This window comes from Lithobates pipiens, unplaced genomic scaffold, assembly GCF_037356315.1.
Source record: "Lithobates pipiens isolate NorthernLeopardFrog02 unplaced genomic scaffold, aLitPip1_a1.2 Scaffold_22, whole genome shotgun sequence".
NCBI classification, from domain to species: domain Eukaryota; kingdom Metazoa; phylum Chordata; class Amphibia; order Anura; family Ranidae; genus Lithobates; species Lithobates pipiens.
Window position 1 is genome coordinate 102,855,756 of NW_027507784.1, and position 23,392 is coordinate 102,879,147.

A 23,392-nucleotide genomic window follows, 5' to 3' on the forward strand; every position below is an offset into this window, starting at 1 on the left:
CACTGGCTCATCCCTACTGGTGACCCCACAATAGGGATAAAACTTTCTAGGGGAAAGGAGTTTAATAAGACACGTGACCATTCATTAAAATTATAAGAAAAGAGGTTTAACTTTAAACTGCATAGAGGGTTCTTTACTGTAAGAGCGGCAAGGATGTGGAATTCCCTTCCACAGGCGGTGGGTTCAGTGGGGTGCATCGATAGTTTTAAAAAACTATTAGCAAAGCACCTAAACCACCACAACATCATCACACATTTTTTTACATAGTCAATTTAGATGATCTTCCCTAAGGTATCTTATGATTGTTTTTTCAAATTTTGCTGTAGTAATTTTGCTGAAGACACCTGCTACGTGTCTTCCACCAGCCTTAAAAAAAAAATGTCCATGTTAGTTAACCTGCTATATGAATGAGTTTATGCAGAATTTATTATGAAGCAAATTCATAAAGAAAGATTATGTTGTAAATATAAAAAAAAGCATGCAATTTCAAAAAATAAAACATACAGCTTTACTATGGCATTAAAAAAAACAAATTGCCACTTTTAAATTTTGGGTCTGTACTTACATTTTCATTCACATGGATTTTTTTGTTTAAATCAGTATAATTTAAACTGTGAGATATATTTTATTAAAGTGGAGCTCCAGCCCCCCCACCAAAAAATGAAATGTCAACAGCTACACAAACTGTGGCTGCTGACTTTTAATTATAGGACACTTACCTTTCCAGGGATCCTGCAATGTCGGCATCCCAGCCGTTTTTGTTAATCGGCAACTTGCACGTTGAATTTTTTTGAATGGCAAACAAGCAGAGCTTCCCCTTTTGGGAGCAGCTCTGCTTTAGGATAGAGAACCTATTAGGTAAACTTTTATTTGGCATTGAATTACAAGATAGGTTGTGTATAATTCATTGATGTCGAAAATTTTTGAGAAAATTATGCATTCAATAGGAAAAAAGTATGTAATGTATACGCTGGAGTTCAAATATTGAATTTTATGCATTTAATGAAGTAATGATGTTTTATGAAGAAAAGTTTTCATTCCCTTTCATATACAGGGATATTTCTGTTGTAGGACTAGAAGAGCATATTGTAGGGTGAGCTGTATGTGGTGGCAAGACTTGTGAATTTCAGAACTGATCTACTTATGGTAATTATTGCTTTAATTCCAGTCTCAAGTTGTTGCGCATTGGGAAAAATGTATACTTATTAGGGTCTTGCTGGCTTTGGAAGCTTAAGGTACTTGAGCAGCTTAATTTCCCTTGAGATAGTCCTGGTAAGAACTGTCTGCATACCTCTGACGTAGGATGAGTTTATACCTTTCCTCCACATTTCTACCTAATAGAAAATTAAGTTATTTTACGGCTTGAAAACCGCAGCGAACCTTTTCACACCACAGAGTATTGCACATGATGAGCTAGTCTGTAGAGTGTAAAAAAGGTAAAAAAGATGGGTTAGTAATAACGTTTGTTCAGTGCAGTACCAAACAAAATACTAAATTAAAAACATTTGTCACTGGGGGGAGGGGGGTAAACTGGTGCAGGTAGCCTTCTTAAATATTCTGTCAGTGCAGAATCTCAGGTCATTTTGGCAGGCACAGATTTGGCATTTTCTCGGTGCCAACGCCCGTCCTTCCCTTCCTACACTTTGTTATTTGCTATTGAGATTGCCTATCATGGAGCTGGGCCAATAGGATTGTGGAGGGATTTTGTGGCAAGCTTCAAAACTACCCATAAGTGTAATGCCCTGTACACACGGTCGGAATTTCCGACTGAAAATGTGTGATCGGATCGTGTTGTCAGAAAATCCGATCGTATGTGGGCTCCATCTGACTTTTTCCGTCAGAATTTCCGACACACAAAGTTGGAGAGCAGGATCTAAAATTTTCCGACAACAAAATCCAATCGTTTAAATTCCAATTGTGTGTAGACAATTCTGATGGACAATGTGCCACACATGCTTAGAATAAATTAAGAGACCACAGCTATTGGCTACTGGCCCGTTTATAGTCGCGACGTACGTGTTGTATGTCACCTCGTTAAGAATGATCAGATTTTCTGATAACTTTATCCAACTGTGTGTAGGCAAGACAAGTTTGGCACAAAATCCGTCTGAAAAAATCAGATGGATTTTGTTGTCGGAATGTCCGACCGTGTGTACAGGGCATTAGAGCTGTTTGAATGGCAACTTGTTGTGATTGGGAGGTTTGGAAGGCTGATTTATGTATGTGCAAAAACCTTTAAATGCCTGAACTGCATACTTACATCAGTCATCCACCCACTTTCCACATGAAAGTCGCCTTCAGAAGCAAAAAAGTATACATTTACAGATATAAAAACAGGAGCACCCCAAGTTCATGCTTAACCACTTCAGCCCCAGAAGGTTTTACCCCTTAACCCTTTAAAGTTCATATTTTTTAATGAATTAGCGTGACTCAAAATGTGTGCTACCAAACGGTGGAGCAGAACGTTAAAAGGTTAATGACCAGGCTGTGTTTTGCAATAGGGCACTGCGTTAATTTAGCTGACAATTGCGCAGTAGTGCGACGCTGTACCCAAATATCATGTATGTCCTTTTTTCCTCCACAAATAGAGATTTGGTGGTATTTGATAATCTCTGCGTTTTTATTTTTTGCACAATTTAGAAAAAAACTATACTTTTTATTTTCTGCTATAAAACATTCCCAATAAAAAATGTAAAAAATCTAATTTCTTCATCAATTCAGGCCAATATGTATTCTGCTACATATTTTGGTTAAAAAAACAAACAATAAGCATATATTGATTGGTTTTCGCAAAAGTTATAGCGTCTATAAAATAGGGGATAGATTTATGGTATTTTTTTATTTATTTTTTTACTAGTAATGGCGGCGATCAGTGATTTTTACTGGGGCTGTGGCATTGCGTCAGACAGATCGGACACCTAACTGATATTTTTGACACTTTTTTGGGAACCAGTGACATTATTATAGTGATCAGTGCTAAAAATATGCACTGACATACTACTATCTGTTTGGGGGATGGGCTGCCTGGAATAACACAGAGATCCGCCTTCCTGCAAAGCAGAAAGACAGGATCTCAGTGTAATCCCCTGTCAGAACGGAGATCTGCCTTGTATACTTTGGCAAATCCCTGTTCTGTCTCTGCGGGGAATGATCGCAAGCGGCCCCACTGGCCAATTGGCGCGTGCCCACAGGAGCTAGTGCACGAACCGCTATACTGGTATGGTGATTCTTGCAGCCGAGCCACCTTGCCGCCAGCGGTGACTGGTCGACAAGTGGTTAAAGTGTTTGTTACCCTAAAAAAAATCAATAAATCTTGTTCTCTTAAAGCATGCATAACAGCACAGTGCTTGTGTTGTCATTTGGCTCCCTTTATAACCTTAAAAAACCTGGCTGATTCTGCCTGCTTTTTCCCTCCGCCTGTAAACTGACCATGGTTTATCATGGCTGCTGAGCCCTGACACTGTGGTCAGTTTACGTGCCTCCGTCATCCGCAGCCCTACTCTGTGCTTTTCTGTTCTCCTCTCCCCCTCCCTCCCTGCCTGCCAGCTTGAGACACCGTCCACCCCTCCCCTACTGCTGCTTTAAAAACTATTATCTTTTCATCCCATCCCCTCTGTTATAAAACATATGTGTCCCAGTGTCTGATCTATAAAATGCCGATTTGTAGCTTATATCAGAGCGTCTCCTGGCACTCACGTGACTGCCCAGCTCTCTCTCTCCTCTCTTCTGGACCACATAGTTGCCATTATTTATTATGTATTTTATATACATGCTGGATCCACCCATTTTTGTATTTTTTATTAGAGGTCTCTTATGCTGTTTGAGAGCATAGTGAATGCATGTTCTGCTGCAGCTTACAGACTAAGAAAAAGGAAATGCACATAACTTGATAATATGTACAGTTACTGGTAATGTTTGCACTGATCAGAGTTGTCCTTTAGTCTACAACTTAGTTTCATTACACTTTATTGGCCCTTTGGCTCTGTTGTCCCCAACTTACCACTGAGCCAAATTGTAGGTTGATGGGTATGCCAGCTTCGTCCACGTTTCAGGAACAGTATCGAAAAACAGAGCTGACTGTAGTTGCTCCATTTCGGAAGAGATTGCCAGTTCACCCTAACAAAAGAAAACATCAGCGAGCTATTTGCTTTTCAGATAGCAACTGTGATACGATGACATGATAAATGGTAAAGAGTGTTCTCTCTTTTTCCCAGAAATACACAGGGTGCCGAAAGTTGATGCCTGAACAATGCTCAACCCTCAGCTTTCAGCAGACACATAACTCATTTACTAAAAGGAATATTAAGCAGTAACAACACCTAGAGTATTTCAGATAAAGTGTCTTGTGTGCTCAGGAGGAGTGCATAAATCAAAAGTGTTTTTCTGCATAATTATTTCTCAGCCCAGAAAGACTTCACGGTAGAACATTATCAGTAAAATGGCATTTCATTTGATGAACAAATTGGTCCTGCTTTCTTTGAAATATTCTTGAGACTGGGCCAATTGTTCGATTTTGAGAAAACAAAAACACAAATAGCTTAATGTGTAAAACACAAACTTGCTTTAAGATTGAATTAAATGTTTTGTTTATAACGTGTTTGCTGTGTTTTTTTAAAATTTTAATTAAAGGTTAATTGCACTTTTTTATAACAAAAAATGGCGCTGCACCCCTTTTCTTCATCAGATCTGTAAATTCAAGTAAAGGCCTCTGATGAAGACAAATCACCCCTTCCTGGATAACCTGCCTAATATATTCTCCAGTGTTGTGGCATCCTTGGAAATTGTAGTTTCTTGTGAATTTGCTGAGCTCATCATAGAGAAAAAAAAGTTATCATGCGCACTTGAGCCAAACTAGAAAAGTGGTGGACTTTATTCAACATGGAAACGTATTGAAAAGAAAAAATATGCCCAGTGCATAACAGTGGGGAGATCTACACAGTAGTTCAATTTTGTATATGTAGAGGTAATATTGTCTTTAATATGGTAAACGTTAATCCATACCTACTTAAGTATAAAACAAAAAGTTCAGGTGCCAGCCATCCCAAGAGAAATGCAAAAGAGGGAAGGCTGGAGGCGCACCTATGTGCAGTATTAAATGAATGTTTAGTTGCACAAAGTAATGCTCATGTTTGATATAAAACATGTTTAAAAAAGGATATCTAAAAACATATTGGCCTTAAACAAAAAGGACAAGGGAAAGAAAAAACACATGAATCTTCTACAGATTTACTTTGTGGGATAGTTTACTTACTAATGATCTCAGAACCACCACCCCCAAGAAAGAGCTATGCGATATCCAGAATAATATATGACCCTAAGGGTCTGCTGTAAGAAAAAATGAATGATATGATGAGAAATGAAACTCCAGAGAACATTGAGCATTACATGCACTATACGTATTACAATATCGTGTGAATTTCAATCTCCTTGTTGAGTCCCCCAGGGGTGAGAGTATTGAGGGAGTAAATACAGAACGTTTCTTGTTGGCATAAATGTTTGTAACGTTCTGCAGCGGGTAATTTATTGGTTATTGGCTCAATCACCCACACTTTTAGGCCTGCTGTGGATTAATGATGTTTAGTTAAAAAGTGTTTGGGGACACTATGCATGTCACAGCCTTCTTCAAAGAAGCGTCTGTGCTCACCAAAGCATTTGCGTAGGGTAGTAGGGTAGGATAGTCCTCCCCACATATAATAAGCCACATAAACAGGTTAAGCAATAGACCACATACTCACTAGAGCAATTATGGAATTTTTCATTGTATATGTCTTACCCTTAGCTGTGAAGCTTTTTGACCATGCTCAACGAACTGACAAGTCAGACAGAGTTTTTTTCGGCATTGAAACACGCCCACCAGAGGTATCGGGGGATATAATTTCTATGTATGGATTGGGATGGTTTCATTTTACTCTAAGAAATTTTTACTTTAATATTTTTGGCCATACTGTATGATACTTTAGGTTTAGGTGTAATGATATCCTTTAGAAAGGAATATTCACATAAGATAGACCAGTGTTTGGACAGGATACTTTAATACTTTTACTTTTTTATTGCTTCTGGTGGTGGTTCTGAGAACATTAGTAAGTAAACTATCCCATAGCTTATATCTGTAGAAGATCCATGTGTTTTTTTATTTCCCTTGTCCTGTTTAAGGCCAATATGTTTTTAGATATCCTCTTTTAAATATGTTTTATGTCAAACATGTACCCCCTCCCCCCCTCCACCCCCCTTTTTTTCCCTTCTTCCTTCTTCTTCCCACCCGCCCCCCTTCCTCCTTCCATTTTTTTAGTAATCATTCTGTTGTATCACCTATTTGTAATGTTCATGCTCATTTATCAGTTATATATGTTATAAATATGGTTTTGAATCCGTTTTTATTAAGTTCTCCACATGATCATGATCCTCTGACCCTTCTGGTTCCACGGCCGTGGCCAGATTGTATTTAAGCTGCTTGTACACAGGACCTGTCAGGCCAGTAGAAGGAGCAGAGCTGTATGCTCCGAGCACGTAGCCTTGCCTCCTGTCCTTCCTAAACTGAGATGACGTAGTTTCCCTCCGTGTAGTCCACACCAGGCAGCCTGGATCCTCTTCACTTCCTGTCTTGGATTCAACGTCCTGCACATGCTCTGACATCTCTGAAACGCTGGGAAACCGGATAGCTGGCACTCCTCAAGGAGGACTTTTCAACCACAGCTATGCCTTTGAACTCTTCCTATGTGTAAGTGCATTACTTTGTGCAATTAAACATTAATTTAATAATACACTTAGGTGTGCCTCCCTCCTTCCCTCCTTATTCAATATGGCTGCACCTAGCACTTGAGAAAGCAAAGAGAAGACACAGAGACCCCCCCAGACACCAACTGCCTACAAGTGCTTCCACTTATGTTAAAGTGATAGACAGGTTTACTGCTTTAACCAACTGTGCCATTTCCCTGGTTTATTGCAGAAAATTAAAAGTTGTAGCTGGGCCCCCTGAGCATTCACTGAACCCTAGGCTCCTGCAATGTCACATTTTCATGAACACCTTATAAAAGGAACCCAAAGGGTTTTTCAATTGTGCAGGTATTCTTTAGGTGGATCAATAATCTGAAAAAAACTAAAAACTGGTGATTACCTTAAGACCAAGATCAAGTTCCTTTAGAGAACGTCTGATCTCATAAAGTAGAAGGTTCATCCTCTCACACTCCTGGAAGCAGACAAGGATATATGGAGAGCGTTCTGTCGTCTTTGAGGTTATATCAGGTATGTTGTATGCTTCAGGAAGTTTATCTAGAATATCATCCAAAAATGTCTTAACCTGAAAAAAAAGTTGTGTAGTTGAATATCTCAATTCTGCCAATTATACCAATTTGATTTCCTATAGGAATAGAACATTTTCAATAAAATTTCAAACCAAGTAAATCATTATCAAATGGCATATCTCATATCTGTCTTATACAAGTTAATTGTGCTGATCTACAGTATGTGATATATGTTTAACCTTTCCTAAAACAACCTTTTCATTTGCTTGTGTTTAGAGACACTGCTGCCGAAAAAAAATATATTCTAAATAATTCAATAGACCATAATCAGTGAACAATAACTGTACTCTAATCTCTTTGCAGGGTTATTCCCTCACTTGTATTCTGTCTCTATATCTTTTACCAAATATTGTACCTTTAATAAATTGGAACATATAATATCTCAGGCAGAGTAGGGGGTGGTAAATGCACAAAAGTGTTGGATGCCAGACACAGCCACAGTCCTAAGAGACAGTGAAGATTGCAGTTGCCTCCTGCTAGACAGGTAAGTATTCTCCATTTCTCTAATTCACATTTCTCCCCTAGGAACAAGGTTGCTTTAAAGCAGACTAAACTTGCTTTAGAAGGTAGAAGTTTTTTTTAGAAGAAAAGACGGTCAACATTTTTTTGGAGAATTTTTTTTTCTTGCTCCTGGTGACCTGGTTTTCTGTCTATACTGCATAGCATGTGTGTTGCACATTGCAGTTTACAGCCTGCCTCTATTCTAGGAATGCAGAAAACAGAGACAGGTGCAGGTGACGATGTAACTCCTGCATGCATCAGTGGCTGCCAATGATTGAAGAGGAAAGCTGTGGGACCTAGAAGAATCACCTACAAAGATGGTTGTGGCCAGGGGCACAGTTGAGCCAGGATTCTGAACCCGCCATCGCTGGAAGACGGCACAGAAGGAGATATGTGTGTGTTGTGTGTGCGTGAAGATTATGGAAAAAGCTCACCCCCACTAAGTTTACTTCCACTTTAAAGAAAAAAAACAGGTATAGAACGTTATTGTGTCTATGCAGATTTTTTTTAAACATGATATAGTTGTTTGTGCACACACATATAATTACATTTTAATGGATAGATAGTACTGTAGAACAGCAACACTTATAATGAGTGGAAACTGTAGGGGTCAGCTGCAGGAATAGAAGAGGTTGGGACTCAGGGGAGGGCAGATGAAGTAAACCTGGATACGTATTAGTTTATTCTAGCACTTGAATTCCCTGGTGGGATCAATAAAAACTGTGAGCTTTTTATTTCTTACGTATAACAACATCCTTTGTCACTGATACAGAATATGAAGGTATTACAAATATATAAATAAAACTGAGTCTAAGTACAGTCAATTAAGCACAATGACTGAGGAATTTGTAAAGGGAACACATAGCATAAAGAATCATGTAAACAGGTTAATGAATTCTTCCACAGGAAAGATGTCCATCCTTAGATCATAACCATTCTCCTCATTAAACTCTCCAATTTAATGACTTGTCTTTGATAAGTAAGGGTTTGAGATGATGTTATCCTTTGGGAGATTTATTATTCAGACATTCAAGTTTTACTGGCGTAATATTTGGTGTAGTTTAAAATGACTTGTAGGGAATTTTCTTTTAACATTTTAAACTAGAAGTCGACCCCTGGTTCAGACCTGCATGTGTAGCAGGACAAGAGGTTCCACTCCATTTTCAATTGACAGAAGGCTGTCAGTGACTATTATCATGTTTTCTGTTAATAACAAGTCATCTGTAACAAAAACATTTTAAATGAGAAAAGTTACAATTTCTGTTCTTGCCTCCAACTACAGTAGTCTACAACTGGAGTGGGTGGAGTAACTGGGTGGAGTGGCTTGAGTAACTGTTGTATGGTTGGAGTGGCTGAAGTAACTGTGAAAGTGTTAAAAAGCTTAAAGCGGTTCTGCACCTTTAAAAAAAATATTAAAAGCCAGCAGCTACAAATATTGCAGCTGCTGACTCTTAATAAATTGACACTTACCTGTCCCAGGGTCCAGCGATGTCGGGGGCAGATGACGAGCGATCGCCATCCTCTGTCAGGGAATAGGGAAAGTGAAGTGTTGCGGCTTCACTGCCCGGTTCCCTACTGCGCATGTGCGAGTCGTGCTGCGCGTTTCTACTGGTCCCCGCTGTGTCCTGGGAGCTGTGTGTTTCCCAGAACACAACGGGGGGCGGGGCATCTGCGGCGGTCTGCAGCAGTTTGTCCCGGAAGTGGGTGCAGATACCTGGATTATCCAGGTAACTGCACCCCCTATCCCCTGAAAGGTACCGATTGTGGCACCGGAGGGGGGGAGGGATCACATGAGCGGAACTTCCACTTTAGGGTGGAGAACCGCTTTAATATGTTTAAAAAGTATAAATAGTAGTATAAAAAGTTGAAGAAGTCCCATCATTAGCTGAAAGAGCTGAACATTTAAAAAAAAATAAAAAAATTTCCCAAAATTTTTTTTGCTTCGAAAATGATTTCTTTTTTCATGGGGTGGTCATAATGTTTTGGCTGATCATGGGGTGGTCATAATATTTTGGCTGATCATGTTGTGGTCATAATATTTTGGCTGATCATGTTGTGGTCATAATGTTTTGGCTGATAATGGGGTGGTCATAAATGATTTGGCTGATCATGGGGTGGTCATAATGTTTTGGCTGGTCATAATGTTTTGGCTGATCATGGGGTGGTCATAATGTTTTGACTGATCATGGGGGGGTCATAATGTTTTGGCTGATTATAGCGTAGACATAATGTTTTGGCTGATTATGGCGTGGTCCATAATGTTTTGGCTGATCATGGGGTTGTCAGCTTTTGTCACCTGCCATTCTAGTTTTAAACATTTCGCCATTCATTCCTATGGGACCATTTCCCTGCAAAAACTTCCACTTTAGGGTGGAGAACTGCTTTAATATTTTAAAAAGTATAAATAGTAGTAAAAAAAGTTGAAGAAGTCCCATCATTAGCTGAAAGAGCTGACCATTTTTTTCAAAAATTATTTTTTTCCCAAAATTTTTTTCTTTCGAAAATGATTTTTTTTTTCATGGGGTGGTCATAATGTTTTGGCTGATCATGGGGTGGTCATAATATTTTGGCTGATCATGTTGTGGTCATAATGTTTTGGCTGATCATGAGGTGGTCATAATATTTTGGCTGATCATGTTGTGGTCATAATGTTTTGGCTGAAAATGGGGTGGTCATAATGTTTTGGCTGATCATGGGGTGGTCATAATGTTTTGGCTGATCATGGGGTGGTCATAATGTTTTGACTGATCATGGGGGGTCATAATGTTTTGGCTGATTATAGCGTAGACATAATGTTTTGGCTGATTATGGCGTGGTCCATAATGGTTTGGCTGATTATAGCGTAGACATAATGTTTTGGCTGATTATGGCGTGGTCCATAATGTTTTGGCTGATCATGGGGTTGTCAGCTTTTGTCACCTGCCATTCTAGTTTTAAACATTTCGCCATTCATTCCTATGGGACCAGTTTCCCTGCAAAAACTTCCACTTTAGGGTGGAGAACTGCTTTAATATTTTAAAAAGTATAAATAGTAGTAAAAAAAGTTGAAGAAGTCCCATCATTAGCTGAAAGAGCTGACCATTTTTTTCAAAAAAAAATTTTTTCCCCCAAATTTTTTTCTTTCGAAAATGATTATTTTTTTTTTTTCATGGGGTGGTCATAGTGTTTTGGCTGATCATGGGGTAGTCATAATATTTTGGCTGATCATGTTGTGGTCATAATGTTTTGGCTGATCATGGGGTGGTCATAATATTTTGGCTGATCATGTTGTGGTCATAATGTTTTGGCTGAAAATGGGGTGGTCATAAATTATTTGGCTGATCATGGGGTGGTCATAATGTTTTGGCTGATCATGGGGTGGTCATAATGTTTTGGCTGATCATGGGGTGGTCATAATGTTTTGACTGATCATGGGGGGGTCATAATGTTTTGGCTGATTATAGCGTAGACATAATGTTTTGACTGATTATGGCGTGGTCCATAATGTTTTGGCTGATCATGGGGTTGTCAGCTTTTGTCACCTGCCACTCTAGTTTTTAACAATTCGCCATTCATTCCTATGGGACCAGTTTCCCTGCAAAAACTGCAATATTTCGTGAACCATTCAGCACAACGTTCCACAAAGTAATAGCACACCAATCGGGAACAATCTGCACATTTCGGTATTACTGTCTATGTAGTGTAAAAGCTGTGGGAGGAGTTAGGGTGGTAAATTTGGCGATAATAAGAATATTAATATATATGTAAAATAACAGTAAGTGGTCTTGTTATGCAAGAACACTTAAATATAGAGAATGTGTGCGGTATTGATCAAGATAAAAATGAAGGGCACCTTGAATTATTATTTAAAGAATACATTACCTGTCAAAGAGCATTACTTGAATCCAGCTATTCTAAACTGGCATATTTTAGGTTTATGCACTTCAGGGGAAATGAAACAGGCAGGGGCAAAGCAACAGACTCATTTTAATGCCCAGCTGCACATACCTACCTCTCCTTCTCTCCACCATAACTCCATTCAGCTACTAACAGTGAAGGAAGAACCGTTAGCTAATCAGAGCTTACACAGGACTGAGGACTCTCCCTGAACCCCTCCTTACCCAATGTGACAGCAGTGAGCCAATAAGTGACCTCTGGGCTTAGATTTGTCATTTTTCTAGGTGTGCGATCAAGAATCAAGAGTTTTCTGCTGGGGCTAGGGGGGCTTTGGAAACCAAACTACCATATGGAAGAAAACTGAGACCCCCACTGCACAACATCCAATATACAGAAACACAAAATGGGTAGAAGCTAGTGCCACCAAAATGTTGACACATGACACAAGATACTAGAATAAAATGTTTAATCTTTATTTACAAATCATGATAAAATTATATTTTTTCATATACACCAATGGGATCAGGACAAGAGCACCAATGAATGATACAATAAAACAGGGTGAATAAGAGTCTAAGGTCCGAATCCACATGTCAACGCATTTCACATATAGTGTAGCTTCCTCAGGATGGTATATTATGGGGTATCCTTCTGCAACCAACCTAATACGAAAACATTACTTATTTCATCATTGCCATATTCTAAGCCAAATGATCACACATTTTGATGAAATGAGTAAAGCTTTGTCAATTGTTTGCTGTAAAATGACACTACAAAGTATACGGTCCTGAGGAAGTACGTTATATGCGAAAAGCATTAATCTGTGGATACACACACCTACTTGGGTCTATTAATTCTTATATAGGTGATCCTGTCCTGATCCCATTGGGGTATATTTTATCACAGGTCCTCATATTTGAGACATTGGGGATGTTTTATTTTATGGGTATATATGCACAATAATTCTATTATCATGATTTGTAAAAAAAGATGGAAACACTGTTTTCTTGCAACCTGACTTTATTAGCCTGATTTTTTTCTGTATAATAACAAACACATTGTCTTAAAAAATAAATGAATAGTATGGTAACTAATGTAAGTAACAACACATGGAAACGTAAGTACTGTTTTTTAAATGGGCTTTGGGAGGTAGAAACCTAGAGGTTTTTCAATTTTTAGGAAATCCCTTTAATTTAATGTTTGTTTTATCCTAGCACTGAGGCATAATTACAGTACAGGAATAAGCTAAAGCACCCTAATAGCAGTGAAAATCACTCTCACAACAAATATTACAGATGTAAGCTGGAATAAAATATCATGTCATATGTAAAGATCAAGTACACTGAAACCTGGCACTGCAGGTAACATGCACAGAATACAATGTTGTACAAGCTTCATCTGACTAACCTTTTCCTCCTCTGTCTGAGGCGCTCCTTCCCTGCTTATAGAATCTCGTGACTGCAATTCTAACAAGGTGCGGAAAAGATTGTCTGAAGTCACAGTTAAGAATTCAATCTCTGCATTGGGGTGGAGGCCGTAATGGATGGGGCTCTCAGGTGGCAACATCTCATCAATGTATCTATGGTAGCCTTCATAATCAAGGTTAGAGGGTATCACAAATCCAGGCGCCAAGGCAAGCTTCCTATCAAACTACAGCAAAAAAAAAAAAAAAGAAAAAGAGAATGTTGGTTATAATCATCAGGACAAGAAATATATTTCACAATGAATCTCTTGGGATATTGGTAGATATTTCAGCAAAATGACCATCAATGACATTATTTCAGGAGAATCAGCCAAGCTGTTGTGGCAGAAACCTTGTACTAACACATTCGCTTTTTCCAAACCTTTTATTTTTCTTGTTTGTTTTTCTCCCCCCTCCCTTCCCCCTCTCCCTGTACACTAGGGACCCTTAGATTTGTGCTATAAAGAAGTTTCATTGAATATGACAGAAAACAGAAATAATCCTTCTTGGCGGGTGGCTACAGATCCAGGTTTCCTGCGCTTTCACCAGCGGGAACTCCGTCCTTAATTCTCTTGTCCCTGCAATTCTTTTCAGTCATTGTTCCAAGAGATCAAGAGAATATCTGGCTCAATACATGCTGCTTCTACTGCTCCGTGCAGCAAGTTTGACTAACTTACAGCGTGAATAATATTGAGGGTCAAGTATTTTAAGGCTTAAAATATGAGTCTGGAATGATATCATGCAACACAAGGGGCCAGTTGATGTGTCGCTCTAAATCTCATCAAGAGATAAAATGGCTGTAGAATGGTGATGCTCAGCTGCAGGGTATTGTACATTTTCTGTTCATAGTGTAAGCAATTATGCTTCAAGAGCATATTCAAAGATTAGCTTTAAAACATTTTCATGTATTTTCTTCTGATGTTCAGACTGGGACCTGAGCTCTGGACATGATTGCAATGCACTGTACATTGCTCAATACCAAATGTCTAAGGCCCCATGTTACATTAAAGTGTATCTAAACCCAAAAATAAAAATGTACGACAAATGTTGTAGTTTACAAGACCTTAAATGAAGTAGCTGCAATATTTCTCCTTTTCTGGCACTTTTCCTTTATTTTCACCTGATCCTAGACTAGTGTGGCAATGCTTGGTCACTCCATTGTATCTATGGAAGGAGCCCTGGTTGTCACACTAGGCTGCTCTCCTGATTGGAACGATAATCTCCTTTACATCTCCATTACATGGGGGTGGGGTAACTAGTAGTTTACATATGGAAGATAGCATACATTGTCACTAACTGTGAGCTGTACTAAAATCTCAAAGATACTGCACCTATGGGAAAATCAACAGGCATTTTCTGTACGCTCACAAAACGGTCTTCGTAAAAAAATAAAAATAATGCAGCCACCACATCTAAGGACTAATAAACGGCAATATACTCGATTTTTGTTCTTGTTTTTTTATTTTTATTTATATAGAGTAGGGGATAGCTAAAGCATCTATCAGGTTTTTATTGCTGTGTGTGCCTCTGATGTAATAAAACTTCACCATGACGGGTGATGAGGACAAATTTGCCCACTAGGAGCAAGACAGCAATAAAAACCTGGCAGGTTTGTTTTTGTGTATTTTATTGCTGTCTGTGTCTCAATGAAGATACTTCCCCTCAATGACTCTCCAGGTGCCACAGCAGGAAGCAAAGGGGTGACCACTACAGCAGAGTTGGAAAATAATCGGAACATCATTTTTATTATTGGTTAGATCAGGGCTTGACAAATTTGCTAGAACCTAGAAGCCACCTAAAAAAGTTAGGAGCCATTTTTATTTTAGCTAAAAAAGCTTACAGGTGCAACGTGTAACATGTTCCCGAACGTGAACTTCTCATTTAAACCTTTCATAGCCAAAGCAGTTTTTTGCTTACTAATAAAAAAATCAAAGCTTAAATCTTCATGCACCCGTGAAATAGCACCAAACTTCAGTACCCTATATTTTCCATAATGACGCTTTAAAAGCCCCTTATTGGTCATCAGTTTAGCATTACGAAGGAGGTTTGATGCTAGCATTATTGCTCTTATTCCAGCCTTTATGGCTGGGGAAACTGTCAATGGGTCAACAATAAAAGGAGGAGAGCGAATGTGTGTCCGTTCTCCTCCCTCCGCCTCTAACCAGCGGCACCTGCTATGCTGGTCCCAGGCCCGCAGATGGGTAAGTGGAGCCCAGGATGCATAGCAGGGGGAGGGGGTTTGGCGCGCGTGGGGTGTGTGTGCCAGGATGCCCAGGCTTAGATTACACTATGGGGGTTATTTACTAAAGGCAAATCCACTTTGTACTGCAAGTGCCCTTGAAAGTGCACTGAATGTGCATTTGGAAGTGAAGTCACTGTAGATCTGAGGGGGACATGCATGGAAAATAAAAAACAGCATTTTGGCTTGCACATGATTGGATGATAAAGTCAGCAGAGCTTCCACTCATTTCAGATCTACCCCTTAGATTTAGAGCGACTGCACTTTCAAGTGCACTTGCAGTGCAAAGTGGATTTGCCTTTCCTAAATAACCCCCTATGTTTTTAGGATAAAAGCAAGTTCCTTCCTTTTCTAGTGCACTATTTTGTTTCTTAAATACAGTTTTAAATCTGTTTAGAATGTATAAACTTTCAAAAAAGATGGGTATTATGTACTGTATGACCATTCTCAAAATTATTTTACTCTTCTAGGGTGCTTGTCCCAAACTGGGCACCAGAGTGTTCAGTTTCAAACATCCACACTATTTCCTACCACGGGAAATAAACATTTACGGGATACTCACAAGAGACTTTCCAGCATAGCCGATGGTTAGAAGCAGCACACATTAAGTTCTTTGAACTTTTCTTTCAACGAGTTAAAAAGCCCCTGTTGCATCATTTCTGCCATCCATTGTGTACCCAAATAAGCCTCGCTCCTCACCTGATTGTTGTATTAGCCATTAGATCAGTGTGGGCACCCTTATACATAACCTGACTGTTGTTAATGTAAAATAGGTAATGTCTAAAGCCCCATACACACGATCGGACTTTGTACAAACTTTCCCGTGGACTTTTGTACAAAGGGCGTGGTCCACAAGTTTGTATTGCATACGCACGGTCTGACTTTTTGACAACAAACACGAACGTAATGACGTCACAACGTACTGACGCCGCTTCAAAAGAGGACGTTCAATGACTCCAGCGCCACCTTTGGTGAACTTCTGTATTGTAGTCTGATCTTTTGCATTGGTTCTGAGCATGCGTGTTTGTACCTTGTACAAAAGTCCGATGCTTTTGCGTACACACGGTCGGACTTTGCTCCATCGGACTTTTGTTTGCAGAAAGTTTGTCCGTTCGCACAGCCAACAAAAGTCCGATGAAAACAGAAAAAGTTTGTCCGATGGAGCGTACACACAGTCGGATGTTGCTCCAAAACAGCTAATTTGCATGTTTGTTGTCAAAAAGTCCGACCGTGTGTACGGGCCTTTAGACTTGACTTGCAAAGACAGACCACCCATCATCATCAACAAAGACATGGTGTGGAGTATACCTGTGAAGTACAGCAGATAGCTGATAGCGGTATAAATAAGATCCACAGCACTGTTGTTTCCAACTATATAATTGGTCCTAATATTGATTTTTAATTATACTGTACAAACTGTTCTTCTAAATAGAATTATTAGGTTAGCACTAAGCAGTAGAGCAAAGCTTTCTTAAATCAGATGATATTTACAGTTCTTAATGTCTGTCAGTAGTAAGTGGATCTAAGCAAATCAATCCTTTATGCCTCAGTCAGTGGCAAACTGATCATCTAGAACTGCTGGTTTATTGCACAGGTACAACCTAAAATTGCAGAGCCACTTGTATGCTACTTTGTACATGGTTATTTCAGGTTTTCTGGTCATTAGCCAACACGGCTGTAAGCTATGCCCACTTGTTTTTAGTTTTGTACTGGAAATAATGACATATACAGTATGTACATACCTTCAATTTAAAAAAAAAAAGCTCTGTGCAGAAACGTAATAATAAAAATACCCTCAGTGAAGGGGGATCTAATACTTACTTTTTTTCTAGGGTTTGGAATAATGTACTAATTCTCACAACGACCAGTGGTCTGGTGCTTTTCTCTCCAGTGCTGGAATGTGGGGGACACTTTCAACAGTCACATCCTATACTGACGGATGACACTTCCTTTGGTCCTGCACTGACTATAGTGAAGACATTGCAGCAGATTTAATAAAACTGGTGCACACAGAATGTGGTGCAGCTGTGCATTGTAACCAATCAGCTTCTATGATTTATTGTCAAAGCTTAACTGAACAAGCTGAAGTTACACTAGATTCTGAGTTCACCAGTCTTAGTAAATCTCCCCCATGATGACATCAGTGGGGGGGGGGGGGGGGCAGAGACAAGACCAGTCAATAATTGCCAGAAAACAGCAGCTTCAGTGGACTCATTGTCATAACTGGAACAAGGTGAAGGTAAGTATTACTCTGTGTTATCCATCCTCCAGACATAATTACTATCAATGTTGGAGAAGAAAGGGGAATGGGTGATCTTTTTATTATTACTATACTGTCCAGTGTTAGGGCTTGTTCACACTATGTCTGTTGACTTATATTTTTCTGCTGTCTCTTCTATGTGCCCTGTTCGCATCATACATGTGCAGTGGTGTGCAGTAAAATACAGTACAACAGACATGGTATGAACAAGCCCTTAGGCTGTAACAGTATTTAGGTTGAGTGTTTGAGCCCTCGAATGGCCAACCTCAGCATATGCTGATAGTTGTTCTGTTTTGAGTATAAACATACATGGTGATGATAGTAAAAAGGGAAACAATGTCAGATCTTTTGTCACATCTAACTAAATGATTCAGAGCCAGCCTAGCCTTACTCAGATAATTCCTATATACAAACAAGAAAGGCTATTTCCATGATTCTAAAATTATGATTTGTTATTGACCTACAACCTATTCATGAAACTGTTATTCTTTAAATAAAACACACACAATGCCCCTGATTTACTACAGCAGTCTTTTTTCAGCATAGTTCATTTCACATTTAAGAGATTAGAAGCAAAATGTAACAAAGATTTTTTCCAGAACCTGATTGGGCATTTGAAATGAACACAAGCAATGGTGAGATTTGTTCCCTTAGTAAATGGGAACCTATGTATTTATGATTACCCTTCTTCTGTTAGCTCTAAACTCTCCTTACAATGTACAATGTCTTTGTTGCAATTGTGAAATGAGTCTGACAATGTTCATTTCAATGGAAATCTCCTCTCCCGCGATGATTGCATGTGTACAGTGTGATTATCCCTCTGAGATGTCGCTGACACAATACTGAGCAGGAAGTGTCAGTAATGAGGAAGGTTAACACACCATCGTTTTTTGTCCCATCACGGATATGTTTGCCTTACAATTAAACATGCCACATAGAGCTTTGATTGTCCCAGCAATATGATTGTCATTTAGTTTAATTGCATCATGGGCGTAGTTATTTACACAGTTCAGGTTCTCAGCATCTCTGTGCTCACTGTACTCCTTTCACAATAAACTTAAAAAGTCTGACGCTCTGAACTGACTAGGAGAATAGTCATGCAAAGACAAGAGTTTTTTTCTAATGAAATGAATCGTAAATAATTTGGTTTTCAAAATTTTTGTGTAGAGATGTTTGTTTCTCATAGCTGCTTTTGTTATTTTTGATCTAGATTCAATGTATTGCTTTCTATGTTCCTGTAGTTCTTATTTTCATTTAGAATACTGAATAAAGTTTCTGGTTATGCATCAGATGAATTTTCTCAGCTCTTTGACTGCCACTGTGCATGTGTACAACTGATAGGTAAGGTAGCAATGCATTCTTGGAATTAAAACTGAACTCCAGAAAGATATAAAAAAGCACAATTAATGTGGCTTTGAAATTATAAAGTTGAACTCTGGGTATTAGGTAAAACAACCCTAAGGTCCTCCCCACCCCTGCACGGCAAGGGTTAGCTGCTTATTATGTCTAGGGGTGCCAGAATAAAGAAAAATACTTACCCTATCCCTGGAATGCTCCCTCAACCCATGTGATTGGTGCAGTCACTCATCTCTATGGCGCTCCTGGCTGCAGTTGCACTCCAGCCTTCCCCAAGTACAATACAAAGTTAATACCCCTTAATTGTATGTGATGAAGAGGGCCCGGAGTTCCAGGACAGCACCGGAGTTGGCTAGAGTAGGGGTTAAGGTAAGTAACAGATCGTCTTCATATCCCCTTAATGTAAAGTAATAGAGCATCTTCATCTCTAACCTAATCGTATCGAACATTTAAAAAAAAAAGTTCTTTTGCTGAATAATACTTACCTAAGTGGATGCAGTATCGGTCCGATGCTGCATCTGTCTCCCCAGTTCTATCCCTGAGAGCCAAGCAATCAAACACCAAGGATCAAGCTCAGTGCTCCCTTTGTAGAGAGCTGGTGACTGTCAACTCTCTGCTCTGCCCCCCCACTCACTGGAGCCCTGGGCTGTGGAGAGGGTGGGAGTGACCAGCTCAGGCTCTCAGTGGCTCCCTGAGAGACTGAGTCAGGTGCCAGTCCAGGCATGTGGGCAGATCTTGACTATATGGTCGCGATCCTCCCTGAGCCTGGAGTGGCTCTGTGATGTCAGCCTGCAGTCTGATGAAAATGGGTCACAAGAGTGCAGAACGATCTGCACTCCTGTGATCCACAGGGGAAGTACAGCCAAACAAGCTGTTTTGGCTGTACTTCTCCTTTAAAGTAGTCATGGACGTAAAACGTTACAGACACGTTCTTATACAGTTATAACTATGTAGTCACTGCAACTGCTTTTGCTGAGTTTCATAAATGATCTTTCTTAATTTTCATAAGGTTAAAAAGTTATGTCGTAAGACCACTTTTTTTCTCTTTCCTGACATTAAGGGTGGGGTTGCAGGACATAGAGCAGACACATAGGGATTTATTTACTAAAGCTGGAGAGTGCAAAATCAGGCTCACTTCTGCATAGAAACCAATCAGCTTCTAACCTCAGCTTGTACAATAAGGCTTTGGCAATAAAACCTGGAAGCTGATTGGTTTCTATGCAGAAGTGAGCCTGATTTTGCACTCTCCAGCTTTAGTAAATAAACCCCATAATGTGTCTGTATTCCATAGTCTGTTCGCAAGAAGAAGGCTGTGAATAGGAGGGTGTGTGTGCCAGAAGCAGGCTGTGATTGGGAGGGGGTGTGTTCCAGAGGCAGGCTGTGATTAGGAGGGGGTGTGTGCCAGAAGCAGGCTGTGATTGGGAGGGGGTGTGTGCCAGAGGCAGGCTGTGATTAGGAGCGGGTGTGTGCCATTGGCAGGCTGTGAATAGGAGGGGGTGTGTGCCAGAAGCAGGCTTTGATTGGGAGGGTGTGTGTGCTAGAAGCAGGCTGTGATTTTGCACTCTCCAGCTTTAGTAAATAAACCCCATAATGTGTCTGTATTCCATAGTCTGTTCGCAAGAAGAAGGCTGTGAATAGGAGGGGGTGTGTGCCAGAAGCAGGCTGTGATTGGGAGGGGGTATGTGCCAGAGGCAGGCTGTGATTAGGAGGGGGTGTGTGCCAGAAGCAGGCTGTGAATAGGAGGGGGTGTGTGCCAGAAGCAGGCTGTGATTGGGAGGGGGTGTGTGCCAGAAGCAGGCTGTGAATAGGAGGGGGTGTGTGCCAGAAGCAGGCTGTGTTTGGGAGGGAGTATGTTCCAGAGGCAGGCTGTGATTGGGAGGGGGTGTGTGCCAGAAGCAGGCTGTGATTGGGAGGGGGTGTGTGCTTCTGTGCTTTGTGTGGTCAGTTTAGAATAGTGTTTCTCAAACTCTTTTCAGTCAAGGCACTTTTTAAAACCCTGCACAATCTTAAAGCACTATATTCTAAAATGTAAAAACAAATAGTTTTATATAACACAGCAACATCTACACATGTAGGACACCCAACATTAGAGTGTTTATTCCTCCACCTTTGCACACTGGTACTGACTAGTATTTCAGTGTTTCTCTTCTACCTCAATTTCCCTCCCTCACTCAGCTAATTTGACTAGAAGTGCTGATGGAGAGGGGCAAACAAGGATGCTGTGCAGGCACCCGAGTTTCCCCTTATCAACCGATGACGTCATAGGTTGTTAGGATGCCGGCGGAAGGTTGTAATAGTGCACAATGAGATCCTGTGGCTTTGTGCAACTAAAAGGCAGGCTTGCTGCGCTCACGTACTTGTATACAGTTTTTGGTCAAATTTGCCAAGGTACCCCCAAAGAAACCTGAAGGCACCTTGATTAAAAAAAAGGCTGGTTTAGAACATGAAATAAAGGTGACTGACAAGATCAGCCATGTAGTTTGGATGGAAGAATACAGGAAAATGATAGGGACTATGATTCATAAAATACACACATTTTATTATACACACACACATAAATAAAAAAATATCTAGACTGACACACACTTTGACCATAGCAGAAAGTTTATTTTTGTCTATATGGGTCCAGTTACTTGCTGCTTGCAGAAGGAACTCTGTGCAGGTTCTATACTCTATAAAGTCTGCTCCATCCAGCTGTGCTAAAAACAGACCTGAATGACTCCTCTGATAATGGGGGATTTACACTGTTTGCCAGGAAGCATTAGAAAGCTATAAAACATTTTTTTGGAAAATATTTTTTTTTTTACATAAATAATTGTTTTATTATTTACATCACATTTCTTTGTTTCTTCGTTCTAGAAAATATGTGGTATATTCACTGTTCCTTGTGGTAAGGAACACAGAGACACCCTACATGTGTCTACAGACATGAGATAATCCTTCAAAAACAAACGCGGATTTTTGTAGCCTTGTCTATTAATCAATACTAGTTGCCCAGATCTTTGAAATGCCATCTCATGGCTACAGATGACCAAAACGCAACACTCAAAGCAGTTTTTTATAAAATACATTTATCAGCATGTTTGTATTAATAAGCATGTGGTAGTGTCAATATGATAAAAGCTCTTGTCTGACTTTGCTCAGGTGCATCACATACTATATGTGCAAGATGCTTCTATGCTGCCATCCACAAAATGTATATGGGAAATCAAAATGACATTTAGATCTCTTTAGAACTCTTAGTCTTAATAAATATTTATTTTATTATCACAGAGTAGGTTATGTACATAAGATGACTTGCTACTTGAAAGTAAAAAAAAAAGAAAAAAAAAGGATTTTAAAGCTTTAAAGCCCAGAAGAGGGAGCTCTAACTCTGTATTTTAATCAGAGGTACCTGATTGGGCTGCATGTACTCTTCTAAGTATGTACGGCACAGTCGTCTGTCCCAGTCATCAGTGATGTGACCACCGTACATTATCTCTCCAAATAAGTACCGAAGGTCTTCCCAGGGCACCTGAAAGTACATCCATTCTGTTATTCTGTGGCAAAAATTGCAGTTTCTTATAAGGATTCCGTAAGATTTGATGCGATAATATCTTGGTGAAGATTAAGTTTAAATCAAACTACAACAGAACTTATATTATAATTGCAAAAAACAGAGATAAGCATTTTAATTGCAAAACACAGAGACCAGCATTTTAAAGCATAAAAGGGTAAAAGACAGTACCTAGTGAAAAGGGTTTAGAATATATAGGGTACTGAAGGTACAGCTGTTTTGTTGGCATATATGAAAAAGGCCATAGCTTATGAACAATATGCAAAGTAACTGCACATGGTTTTTACTTAGTTACAGCGTAACATCAAATTTTCCATGTTACTGTTAATGTGAGATATAAAGTATCATAATTTGTCACATATGAACCTTATATGTGGTGCCACTTGGGTCTGATTTATTAAAGGAGAAGAGAATGTTCACTTAGGTTAGTTAAAAAATGTAACCTACGTTCACACTAAACAGCCAATCATACCGGCCAACTCTAAAAAAACATTTTTGTTTATAAATGATTGGTTGACTGAAGTGAACACAGCTTCACCTTATTCACCAAGCTCAGTGAATATTCTCTACTCCTTTATTAAATCAGCAGTTGTACTGTAGTAAATTCAATAAGTTCAGACATCTGCGTGGGTTGGACTGAATATCTTCTTTAAAGCGTCATCCATAGCAATCACAATCCATTCCAGCTTTCATTTTCTTAGTGAAGGTGACAAAATTATCTCTCTAAAATGGTTGTTACAGAACAAAGCTTTCCAATGCATCTGTTTTTTTATCATACAAAAACCCATTATGTTTTTTTTTTCTATATGAAAAAGACTACATTTAAAAGAAACTGAAATAA

General features: G+C 39.4%; 1 protein-coding gene across 1 annotated transcript in view; it reads right to left on the reverse strand.

Moving 5' to 3' along the window:
• The window catches only part of LOC143925685 (dynein axonemal heavy chain 11-like), a 701,866-nt gene that overhangs the window by 71,959 nt on the left and 606,515 nt on the right, over positions 1–23,392 (reverse strand). The window contains exons 64-67 of the mRNA XM_077450147.1: positions 22,390–22,509; positions 13,086–13,328; positions 7,115–7,297; positions 4,001–4,116 (exon numbers count right to left, since the gene is read on the reverse strand). Coding sequence (XP_077306273.1) covers positions 4,001–4,116; positions 7,115–7,297; positions 13,086–13,328; positions 22,390–22,509 — 662 coding nt within the window. The remainder of the gene's footprint in view (positions 1–4,000; positions 4,117–7,114; positions 7,298–13,085; positions 13,329–22,389; positions 22,510–23,392) is intronic.